Source organism: Platalea leucorodia, assembly GCF_965183815.1.
Source record: "Platalea leucorodia genome assembly, chromosome: 2".
NCBI lineage: Eukaryota > Metazoa > Chordata > Aves > Pelecaniformes > Threskiornithidae > Platalea > Platalea leucorodia.
Window position 1 is genome coordinate 115,704,472 of NC_138824.1, and position 12,205 is coordinate 115,716,676.

General features: G+C 42.7%; 1 protein-coding gene across 1 annotated transcript; it reads right to left on the bottom strand.

The window, feature by feature from the left end:
* Nucleotides 1-1,129: 1,129 nt before the first annotated feature.
* Nucleotides 1,130-10,777, bottom strand: GPA33 (glycoprotein A33; the record flags this gene model as incomplete). Its single annotated transcript, XM_082304944.1, has 6 exons — nt 1,130-1,257; nt 1,775-1,888; nt 4,125-4,283; nt 4,838-5,048; nt 5,955-6,106; nt 10,729-10,777. 6 exons carry the CDS (start codon nt 10,775-10,777, stop codon nt 1,130-1,132), a joined length of 813 nt encoding a protein of 270 aa, XP_082161070.1.
* Nucleotides 10,778-12,205: the final 1,428 nt, after the last annotated feature.

A 12,205-nucleotide genomic window follows, 5' to 3' on the forward strand; every position in this document is an offset into this window, starting at 1 on the left:
TCCTCGATGACTTGCAGTTGGTGACCTTGAAACCTTCAATGGGTCTGGGGATAGAGCAACAACTCTGTTCTCCAAATAGACCTGACTGGCTTCTTTTTCCAGAAAGTGGGAAGTCGAGAAGACTGGTTATTTTTGGATGACTGGGTGAACAGTGTTTCACATGCATTTTTATGGTTATGTATTAGTACTTATTGTACATTAAGCACTTCTTTCCAGAGAGACAAGGATATTCTCTCCCAGAACTTGAAGGCAGAGCCATTAGCTTTCATTTTATTATTCAAAACAACCTTCTTGCAGTGAGAAAGAGGGATTGATTTCTTTTCTACAGTGGTGTCTGTGCCTCAGCAAATCCTGAAGATGGCATTGGCCTCCTGCTTCTTTCTTCATTCATCTTCAACATCATCCTCTGCTCTCTGATTCCTTGTAAGTGTCTCCCTGGGGGGTTCATTTATATCTTCTCGCTCCCTAAAACATTGTTCAGGAGTAGAGATGTTAATTAAAACCAGCTAGAATTTTTACTGAAGAGGTTTTGAGTTAGAATGGTTTTAGGCTGCTCTAAGCTGACCTGGAAGCATACCAAACTGAACTCCATAGATTAAGTCTTGCTGGTGATGCAAGAGGTGCGTAAGCTACTTTTTTTTTCCATAGCAAGTCTGTAGAGAAAGGGTGACCGGTGTCTCTTTTCTCATCCCCCTTTTTTTCCAATGGTCTGTTTCCATCATGAGAATAAACAAAAGGCTTCTATCTTGGAGTGATAACTCTGAATACAGAGCCTCATGGTGATTTAGGCTAACAAGGACAGAAACAGGTATAGGGACTCAGAGAAATGAGACACAGTCTGGGCTTTGCTTATCAAGTAGCTGTGCACGCTTGACTGACTTGGGCTTGCTAATTCAGTTCCAAGGTTTGAATTTTTTGGTTCTACCCCAGAGACCACAAAGGTGTCTGGTAATACTGGGCATATTCCATGAGAAGAGATGGGAGCCAATAGGGTAGAAACTGAAAGGAGAAAGGAGTGCACACTTTCCTTGATTTCTTTTTTCTCCTGTGCTTTGCACTCCGTATGTTGATGCCAGAGGGAGAACGTGAACCCTTCGTATGTTCCATCCACTTTTCTAGAGTAAGGTACTTACGTCATCTCATAGTCCTTGTCCTTGTCCACCCGACAGCAGCAGCAATAGGCTAAAATGCCAATAACTATAATTGCAGCAACAGCTCCACCAATGATGCCAGCGTAAAGAGCTATGTTCATGGATGCTGTACAGGAAGAAAAGATTTACCCCTTTGCAGTGAGAATGATATCAAATGCAATCAGCACAATCACTGGACTTCAAATCCCACCACCAGATGTCAGATCTCACTACCGGATCCAGACTGAGTGGAAGCCACATTTATTTGACTATAGCAACTGGAATTAATTCTGTACTGGGTAGTTGCTAAGTCTGCAGGAGCAATTAGTTAGATCGTGATAGAGAGGAGCCCCTGGATCTGAACAACTGCTGTACTTCATCGATACAGTTTAGTTTCAGACTTTGAGGGCTCACTCTACACGTTTTTTTTGTCATCTGTGAACTAACCCTATGAGTTAGTGAGCGCTCTATGAGGATGTAAACCAATGCAGAGAATCTGTCTTAAAGGTAAAAAAAGGGTGCTATTTTTTTGAAAGAAAGCAGAATTTTATACTTCTGTCTGCATTGCCTCCATTAATCCTTTGCCACTTAGCTAGGCTACTTTCTCTGGTACTGCTCTTCTAGTAAGCAACTCCGTCTCTTACGTGGCATGACGCTGACTGTCATGTTGCAAAATTCCTTTCCCACAATGTTTGTTGAAGTGCAGATGTAAAAGCCAGAGGTATCCGCCGAGATGTTCTTCAGAGTTATTTGTTCCCCTGTTGTGAAACAGAAACCCAGTCCAAAAAAGAAAAGAATTAAAGCAGGGAAGGAAGTGGGGACAGCAGCCCTTCAATTCTAGCCCAGGGTAGTGGAAGCGATGAGAGGTTATTAAAGCTGATGGATTGCTCCGTCTTGCTCAGGAGCTGCCATGCTAGTCCCTAGGTTTTAGTGTGATTTGTGGGAGGACAAATGGCAGTGTGCTGTTTTGGTTACAGGGAGCATGTGGCATTTGAACGTCCTTTTAGAAAGAAAATTGTAGGTGGAAGGTAAAGAAGTATGTGTGCTTAGTGAAAGCTTTTTTTGCATTGGATTTTGCTGAGAAATAGAAGATGGCTCAAACCGGCATCTGGCTTTGAGAACTGGCCATCTGATGAATTAACTTGGAACACAACAAAAAACTCTTCAGTCCTCCAGCTCTTAGGATTTCAGATCTGAATTGTTTAGCAGTGGGGGAAGTGGCTTTCTACTCGTGGAGAGGCCATGCAGGCTGTGAAAATAAATGAAGGAAAAGAAATGCAGTGACATGGCATTGCTGTGACACCGGTGTTTTCTGTCCAACCCAACAGAGCTCAGAACCATGTACTAAAGCTTAGCTCTGTCTGCTCGAGCAGTCTGTTTTTGTTACATCTCCAGCTGACATTTGTATGTGTACTTCATGCTTTTTGCTTGTGATCTACTAATAAAGGTCCAGATTCCTGCTCTAAAAGCAAAAGACTGAATACTTTTCAGTGACTTTCCTGTTTTATATTCCCTGAGATCTCACTTCTTTCCAGCCCACTCGTGGAACTGGGATTCTCTTTAGTCTCTGCTGGCGCCTAGCGCCAGATAATAAAAGAGCATGCTTTTTTTTAGTTTCCTACATACTGTCTGTGCTTACTTCACTTTTCTTTGCAGTGTGATGTTTATATCTCTCAGAGTTGCAGTCTGTTACCAGACTGTAAATGGTCCTATATTAAATCAAAAGTACTTGACTAGTGAGTCAAATTGGGAAAAATGTGGGTCAGATACTATCAGTTTTGGAGTGGCTCCTAAGGGGATTCTGCACACTCTGAGGCACTGGGACTTGCTTAGCACAGAAAGAAATTGCTTGTAGCGATAGTAGGGCATCCGGCCAGCTTGGGGCAGAAGGGGACAGTCGGCACACTACTTGGACATGGGTGCTTTGATGAAAACAGAAACGATGTGGAAACGGATCCGAAGAGACTCCTGTCCCGGGGAAGGACAGGATGATGGCAGAAGCAGGTGGCAGCTGCTGCTATAAGAGGACAAATCCCGGTACGTTCAGGGCTGTGCGTAATGCGTTGGCACCACTTAGTGGCCAGTTAAATGAATAAGGTTTGTGTCCCTGGTGACATTTCATCTTTTGCATAATTTATGCAAGAATCGGCAAGTGAGTGTTGAATATTCTATCGAGTCTGATCACATTTAGTATACCTCCTTAGCGATCCTACAACAACTTAAACCAAAAAGGGTAGGTTCAGATACTGAGTCTTTCTGGAGCTGAACATACCAGGAAGAAACAAAGCTGTTTAAAGGAATAAATCTGAGTTCTCTGTCACTACTACACTTCAAAGACTATTAAATCCTCATTTCTGTGTGAATAGTTCTACAAAAGGTCCTGTCATGGAAATTCAGTTCCTTTTTTTTTTTTTTCGCCCCCCAGATTCTGACTTAAAATGAAAGCAAATAAAATACTGGGGCCTGTGTGACAGTCCTAAAGAACCAGAAGCCTCTTTTATGCGCAAAACAGGACTGGTGTAACTCTTTCTGATACCACCTTACTCTAGGTGAGGAGTCATCTCTGGAAGGAAAGTAGATTCCAGAGCCAACTATGGTTTGCCTACTGTCACCACAGAAAGTGACCTGATCGTTGTCGAGCAAGCTGGGATGTAAAGACACACCAGTTAGAAACCTCGATGTTATTCCTCATGTTATGCTCCCCTTACACCCAGCAATTGAGAAGTAATTATTTCTGGCTGCTTCCAGAGTGAGCCAGCTTTCTCGCCAGGTGAGAGCTGAAGTGAAAATCTTACTGACCATTGTAATAGTCATTTTCCCCCTGCTAAGTTACTTGTGAGTGTGTCTTGTATCAAAAAGACAACTTTTCAAAATCCTGGTCAGGAAACTTCCTAGAAAAAGCCTTAAGTGTGTTTTTTGTATTTGTACTTCAAGATATTTCTAACCCTGATCTACAGGGAGCTCAAAGTCTTGATGTCTTTGAATTTCTCATACCTTCTGTTGATTGTAGTACACGGGGCTCATTTTGTACATTGAAGCTTTGCCAGGTATATCTGGGCTTTGGGGAGCCCTCATGAGAAAAGCAGGTCAGATTGATTGTGTGTCCATATTCTGCTGTCCCCAAAATCTTGCATTCTGGCTTGGATGGTGCAACTGAGGGAAGAAAAAAGGAAGGAATTTTATTAATCAGAAGTAATTCTTGGTTTCAACCCATCTCCTTCACCTGTGGTTTTTATTCTTGCTAAAGAGGCTGGTCTTGAACCTACCACCTTCTTCTCAAAGGAACTGGAGTGAACTTGTCTGTAATTTGTTTCTCCCTTCTTGGCACTGGTCAGCCAAGAAGGAATTGTAAGATGCTTTTTGGAATAGGTCTAATAGTGTTGGGTAACTCCTCGTTTGACAACTGGAGTATGACAAGCCACAGGGGGAATGAGGAATGCCCTGTAATGAGGCAAGGGTTATCAGGAAAGTGAACTATACAACTCTCAAGACTATTTTCTACGGTCAGGTATCTAAGGGAGTTGGGTGCTCTAAGCCTTCCAGCCTACTTCCATAGTAGTAGGAAAAGACCAAAGATGGAATTGTGGATGATGACTTCCTGGAAAGTTTTTTTTCTGTTGGAAAACCTGTTGTATAAACCAATGTGGAAATTAGGGGAAGGCCAGTGTTTTATCTAACGGATCTGGTGTTGTCTCCATCGTGCTTACCAAGGACTGAAAGAGCCAAGGTTGCAGTCTGCCTGGGAGGGTCATTCCGTAGACGAACGCTGCATACATATGTCCCGTTGTCTTCCATGGTCACTGCATTGATGGTGACACTGACATCCCCTTTGTTTACATCACCACTAAACTGTATATGGTTTTCATAGCCCTTGCCATACTGTACAAGTCCATCAAAATACCTAGTGACAGCATCATCCTGATAGAGAGGGAGGGAAAATGATCAATCTTAGTTTCTTCTGTGTGAGTCTACAACCTAACTCAATGGGTTAGCTGACTCTTAAGAGAGCAGCAGTTGGAAAAGAGGGCCTTGAGCTGCCCCAGTTTGCCAAAAAGCCAAGAAAAACATAGAAATTCAAAAGGGTCTGTGTTTCTGTCTGGAATCCCCTTCTCCCACCTTATCTGAAGTCAGAGACAACTGATTTCTTTTGCTGGGGCTTATTCACCTTTCCTCTCCATGACAGGACACTGTGAGATTTGTCCGAGATCCAATCAAATTCCCCTGTGATTACACAAACTTCCTTGCTTTCGTCCAGCAAGGATCTTCAGAGAAGAAACCCTTGGCAGTTGCTCTAAAGGCTGCTTCCTCTGTCACTAATTCCCAAGAAGTCAAGGAGAACTTTAGAGGTCTCTTTACCTTCAAATACTCCATGTGAATGTAGGAGACTTCAAGAATCTCTCCATGTACTATTATCATCAACTTAAAACTTCTTATCTAGTATCAACGATATGTATATATATATATAAATATATGTATAATATATATGCTTAAAATATGCAGATCTTTTTATAAAGTATCTGAGTATTTCACATATGTTAATAGATACAAACTCATAGTACATACAGTGATGTATCCTCAATACACAGATGCAAGACCAAGAGAGAGAAAAGAGAAGGATGGGGGCTTGCCTAGTATCATGCAATAGATTTGGGATGAATTGCATCTAGAATCAGAGCTTCTGTTTGCATAGTTATGAGATTAAAGAAAGTCTTGAAGGAATCTTTTTCTTCCAACACACATTCCCACCCACGGTTCTGCTTCCATCTCTCCTCCCACCCCCTCTTGGATGCCCTATCATATGTTTCTTTATGCAACTTGATTTACCACGCTATTGATTTTTCTCCAGACAACAATGTCTCTTGAGTCAATAGCAGCCTCCGTTTTAAAATGACAGCGGAGAGTAACATTGTTCCCTCGTGCCACCTGTAATTCCTTGGCAGGTGCTTCCACAACGAGGCCGTGAGCAGCCACCAGAACTAGGAAGAGAACAGATTCTGCAGTCAGCAAAATTAACATCTGGATTCCACGTTTTGCCTCTTTGGCTTTCTTATATGCCACACTAACCCCACATCCCCTCTTGTCATCCATGACATTCCCCACTGAGCAAGAGGGGATCTATGCTGTGGCTGATTGACTATAGGAAGCTGCCGCACAGGATGGCTAAGAGCTAAACTCTGCTTGCCGTTCCTCGCTTCCCTCTTCTTTACTTGGACAGACATTGCCATGGAGTTTATAAAGATGTATTTTTTTTTTCTGAGCCCTCTTTCAGTGTGACTGACATCCTTTGACAGTTGTAAATGTACAGAGGGAGACAGATAAACAGATAATACAAGTGCACCAGCAGTCTTAAGGATTCAGGCTAAACTAACAAATTGATATTGTCAAATTTAAGGGATCAGGAAAGCTGTCAAATAACTTAACTCAATCCAAGTCCATAGAGAAGTGACATTTTGTGCTAGGGAATCAAAACCTGTTCATGTAATGCCCTGAAAAGAGAAAAACCTAGAAAAGCAAAGAGAGCTTGAAAGAAACAAGAGAAGAATAGCTATTCGTTTTTAAAAATGAGTAGGGTAGTAGTCACCTTTCTCCAAGAACTGTAGCTCCTGCCTGTAGAGCACAGGAATAGCTGAGAGTTGAATAAAACAGAAATCCTTCTGTGCCCTAGTGAAGCATGCAGGGCACAGGGTAGGTGTTTCTTGTACTCTGTATTCCATTTGACTTGATGCTTAATTCATCATACCCAAGCATTAGCTAGTGGCAGGTTGTAGTTATTCTCAGGATTGGGCTGGAGGTTTACCTCTGCCCTGCCATAGATGACCTTCATGCCTGTGGGAACCTATGTTTAAAAACACTTGCTTTCTCCTTACAGTTTGTGTGGGGTTTTTTTGTTTTGTTTTCTTTGCTTGGGTTTTTTATGGCACTGAATCATTTGAAAAAAATCTAAGGCTGAAACCAGTTAAAGAGAGTGCAGGGAGGCAAGAAAGGGAGTGCTGCTCAGAGGCACTCCCATGGCAAAGAGGAACATGGCCCAGTAAGGAGGAAGGTGGAGGAGGGCAGGGATGTATGCTCTCCCTGGGAGGGGCACGCTGTGTGCGGTGGTGAAGGTTTGCTTCTGAAAGAACCAGGCTGAGCCAGTGTCCCCCAGAGAGGATTTGACTGAAAAGTTGCCATCTAGCAAGCTTTGGGTCCTCATTCTGCCATATCTCTGTCCAGATTAGATCCATAAGGAAATCTAATGTGTAAGGAAGAGAACAAAGGACATCTAGATTCCACCTTGAGTTGCAAGTGGATTGTGAATACATGCTTTTTTAGTCAGGAAAAGACCACAGCCGCATGCATATTAGGTCAATAAGAGTAAGCCATTGGCAAGTTGAGCACCACCAGATCCTTGAATATAACAGCAGTGAATGATAGTGTCCTTTAGAAAATAACAGCATAGGGACCCAAAAGGTTTTGTTGTCACTGCACTAGGAACCTGCTGGTACCAATTCAGGTACTTGCACAGGGTAACATGGGACAGTTGACAGGGGATCTGCTGCCCTTCAGGAGAGGCAAAAGCTTCTGTAACAGCTTCCCGGATCCAGTCTGTTCTCCATAGCAAATGGTCCTTCAAGTCTCTTCTTGGAAATGGCCTGTTTAGAGAACTGCTGCATCTTTTCTCTCCTGAGAGGAATTTGACAGGAATTTTCACAGCAGCCAAACCTTTCCCACCCTGGCACCCCTCTTTCCTTGCTGCCGGGCAGGGATGCCCTCCTTTCCACAACTGTCTTCAGAAGCAGCTTCAGACATTTTCAGCAGGAGTACAAAGACTGCCTTCTGCGCTTGTTAGCATCCTGGTACGGAGAGGCGGCTGCGTGACCACAGCAGGATGCTTCTAGCCAAAGTTCACACCATTCTGCGTTCCCCATCCCATAACTGAGTTGTTCTGTGGTCTTGCACGGTTCATTAGTTAAGCGTGCATTTTAGTCTCTTCCTCTGTGGCATGGCGGTAGTGGTTTCTGTTCTCTCAGGGATTAATTTACAGCTATGGACAGCTATGAGAAAGAAACCAGCAGGGCAAAGTATTTCTAGCATGGTTTTATTGCAGCCACTCCCAGGTCTTTGCCTGCTCTGGAGCACCCAGTGCAAGGGCCCTGTTTGCACAGCCCCAGGACTCTTTGTGTTTTTCATCGTGCCCTCTGTATGAGAGACACCTATGAAAGCCTTCTCGTTGCGTGTTGTGACTGGATAGAGACGCTTTCCTGCATTGAGGTGAAAAGCACCACTACCTGTACTAGGAAATGGAGCAAACCCCATTTCCTGATTCCTTTGCCACTCAGAAACGTTCCACCGGGCCGGGGTTCACTGACAGGTCATCAGCAGCCCTGAGGCAGAGAAAAGACTGCCCAACCCTAAGGCTTCCCCTCACAAGTGCTTTTCCTTCCTACAATAGATGAGATCTTTCTTTGTTTTTTCCCAAACATGTCTTCAGTGCAGAGTCAGGGAACAGCCGAACCAAGAGACACAGTCCGTAACAAGCAAGACTGCTTATTCATCTCTTGCTGTCACCCTAATGCCCGACTTATTCTGATGCTCTCCCATTTTTCACTCATGACGTCTCTTTCTGGCTCCCAGTCCTCCCTTGTTAGGGCTCCTGGCTCTCGGGGAAGCTGCACGGTTTCATTCTGGGACGCCATTTACTCACACCAATTTCCTCCTTCCCCCCTCTCACCACATTTCACTTCTTCACAAAGTCACCAACAGCCAGCTAGTCACAGTCAGCATGTCTAGAAATTGTGGTTTATTCTTCAGGGGTTGGGTTTTTTTTCCGAGACAAAACAATCTATTCAAAGTATGGCTGAAGGGAGGAGAGAGTCAATTCTGAAAGAACTTCAGAAAAGGAGAGAGGACAAATAGCGTATATAATACTAGAGGGATGGCGTCACCTAGATTTAAGCTTTAGAATTACTTTTTTTTTGTTATTAATTAGCGTGTCTGTAACATTTTAAGAAATTGAGAAAGGTTTTATCTCCCCCTGTTCAATGTAAACATTTGTACTTGTACAAAGGAAGAAGAAAATCAAAGGGACGTGTCTACTTTCACATTCCTTACTAAGTGTGAATCAAAACAGAATGAAGGGCAATTAATAGAGCTGGAAACAATTAGAGGAATATTTTGTTTGCTGAAAAAATTGAGATTCTGATCAAGCAAAATTATTATTTCTGATTTGTCTTGGTAGATTTGGCTAGTGAGAAAAGTAGGAAAAGTGGAAATGTGTTACTTCACTTTTGCAAGGAAATGTTCTGACTTTTAATTCCTCAATACTTTACCTCAGAATTTAGCTGAAATTTAATTCCAAAGTGGGTGAGGGGAAACCTCTTAAATGTGAAATTTGCATTAAAAGTAAATATTTTGTTTGATTCAGAATGACCATTACAGGCTTTTCCTTCAGCCAGTACACAGTACCAGTTATTCACACAACTGCAGTGAAAAGCTGTACAGCAGAAAAAGTCAGCCTGTGCCGAGGTCCTGATGCAGCTCATTCAGGGCAGCTCTGGCATCCCAACACGGCACTGCCATGTGCTGTGCAGTTTCTCCACTCTGGTGCAGTGCAGGAATCTACTATACCTTCTCAAAATGTTTTTGACAGGCCAGTATTTTAACACTGAATTATTACGATTTGAGTCCTGCCCAAATAGGCAAGAAAAGCTTCACCCAACATACATATTTCTGCTCTGAAAAGTTTCCCATCTATAATTTGGATAGCATGAAAGGTGAGAATGAAAAAGGAGAATGAATACCAATGGCATTACACAATTTACACAATGATCATCAAATCATGACCCAAGTCACATTTGTTGCATATGGAGCACATCCACTTTGTCTAATTACATTAAACTTTGTGAATTTCCTTCTCGTGGGCTTTATTGTTGAAGTGAGGTTTTCAGGATTTTTGGTAAAAAAACCCAAGTGATTTCCACATGCGTAGGTTTGTTTGAAGCCTGGAAGAAGGTGTAGGAGTATTGGTATGAGAAGACGAGACAAGTCAAAAAGCAGTGGAACTGAGACTGCAGGCTCTGCAAGGCAGGATGAGACAGGGCAAGTCTGTGATGAAGGCCAAGAGCGAGCTGGCTGATTTATATGCGTTAGTAGGGATTGTTGTGCATCCCCTTGGCATAAATAATATATAGAGATCACAAGTTGTATGGAGTACATGTAAACAGTAGGATTTAAACTTACGGAGATGTACGCTACATGCGGATTTATGTATAAAAGAATAGAACCCAAGGACTTTTCCACTTCCAGTTGAGGAAGTTCCTTCTTCAGAGAGAATCATTGTATTTAACAGAAGCCATTAAAACTGTTTTTAAAAAATATTTTCCAGCCTCATGAAGATTAGCATTCTTTTCCTGTTCCTAACACTGTCTTGAGTCTTTAGGAGATGTCTGTGAGTCTGGACGTTCAGCACACAGATGGTAAACACACCTGCCTGATCATAAACATGAAGGAACTTTTACTTAACAATAAAGAAACACACAAAGTCCAATGGAATACTTTGACTTTGTAGTGCTGTTTCCTTCTACCCAGCCCTTGAGGACATAACCAAATTAGTACTCACTTGCACTGAAAATGAACAGCCAAAGTCTTTTCATTGCCGTCCTCCTCATCTCTCCTTTGTTTCGCCTCGGGGTGCTCTTCCTAGGAACCTCTGGGTGGCTGGGTAGGTAATTGGCTTTAGCTGAAGGGCTGCTTCACAGTGGCATCGCAGGTTCACTTCCTCAGTCTCTTTTAGCTGCTTCCCCGGTCTGCCACTCCCCTCCCAGGCAGAATGACAAGCCAGATCACCAGTAGGCTTTGACATTGCTTGTTGCTCTCTGCCTAGGGGCAGAGAGGAGACTTGTGAACTCCTTCCCCAGTTGTGAACTTTCTTCCCCAATTAAACTGCCTTTTCCAGTTTCTCCTAATAGGCAGGCACATAAAGCAAGATGCAAACCAAAGGGTGCGGTGACCGGGAGTACACTATACAACAACTGAAGTCATGCATCTGATGACGTGTAACTAGGGGAGGATAAGCCTTGTTCATCTTAAGTATTTATTAAGGGAGTCTAGAGCCAGAGTTAAAAAGGTATTGAAGTGCTTCACAATGCATCCAGCCTTTAAGGAACCGAGGTGCTTAACTCCACTTACTTTAAATACCTGTAAGAATATGTAATTTATGAGAATTTGATGACTAATGGGTTATCTAAATATAAGTGAGATGTATCTCAGCCATGTTCTTATGCTCTTATGCGTACTGTTCAGCTGTCCTTGTGTGTGGCTGTACGTACCAAAGGTACTTTCTACCTTTCCGCTGAAAAAAGGCTGTTAGATAAACTGATCAGTGGCTTGTAGCATGCTAGCTACGTATCTCTTGAGGCATGCGCAGTGAAAGTCCAGCCACTGCTCACATATTCTGGATGGGCACTTGGAAAGCACAAATAACTGCTACTATAACTGAAGAATAAAAGGAGGACTGACGGCAGCTCAGGCAAATATCTGACATTACATTTAATTGAGTGCAGCTGGCTAGGCTGTCTTTTAAACTCTTCACTGCCAATAGGCAGCAAGGGATGTCTCCATCTGGGATAGTCATCTATGCTCTATTTCTAGACATTTGAGAGACAAAGTCACTTTTAGAGTGTGAGTGATCATTTTAGGCATCTTAGATGGGGACTTCATGTCTTCAGACATCATTTTCTGATTAAATGAATCGTACTCACGATGCAGTGATAATACCGATGAACTCTGTTTTGATTATTGAAGGAGGCTACCTCAAGAGTGGGTGTCTACAGCGGAGATACCTGTGTTTAGTCCAGTAAAGTGGATCTGGATCTTGATCTTGTGCTGACCCCATACTTGAACAGTAAGCCTGTCAAAAGCCACGCTAAAGACTGCCTTTTTGTCTATATGGCAGTTGTTCAAAACACCTCCAAGACAATAAAACTTACGAGTGACTGGAAATCCAATCCCTCTGATAGAAAGGACAATCTATACTTCTGTGCTTTATATATAACCTCTGTTCTCTTCAAACAAATTGCTAGCACAAAGCAAATTAA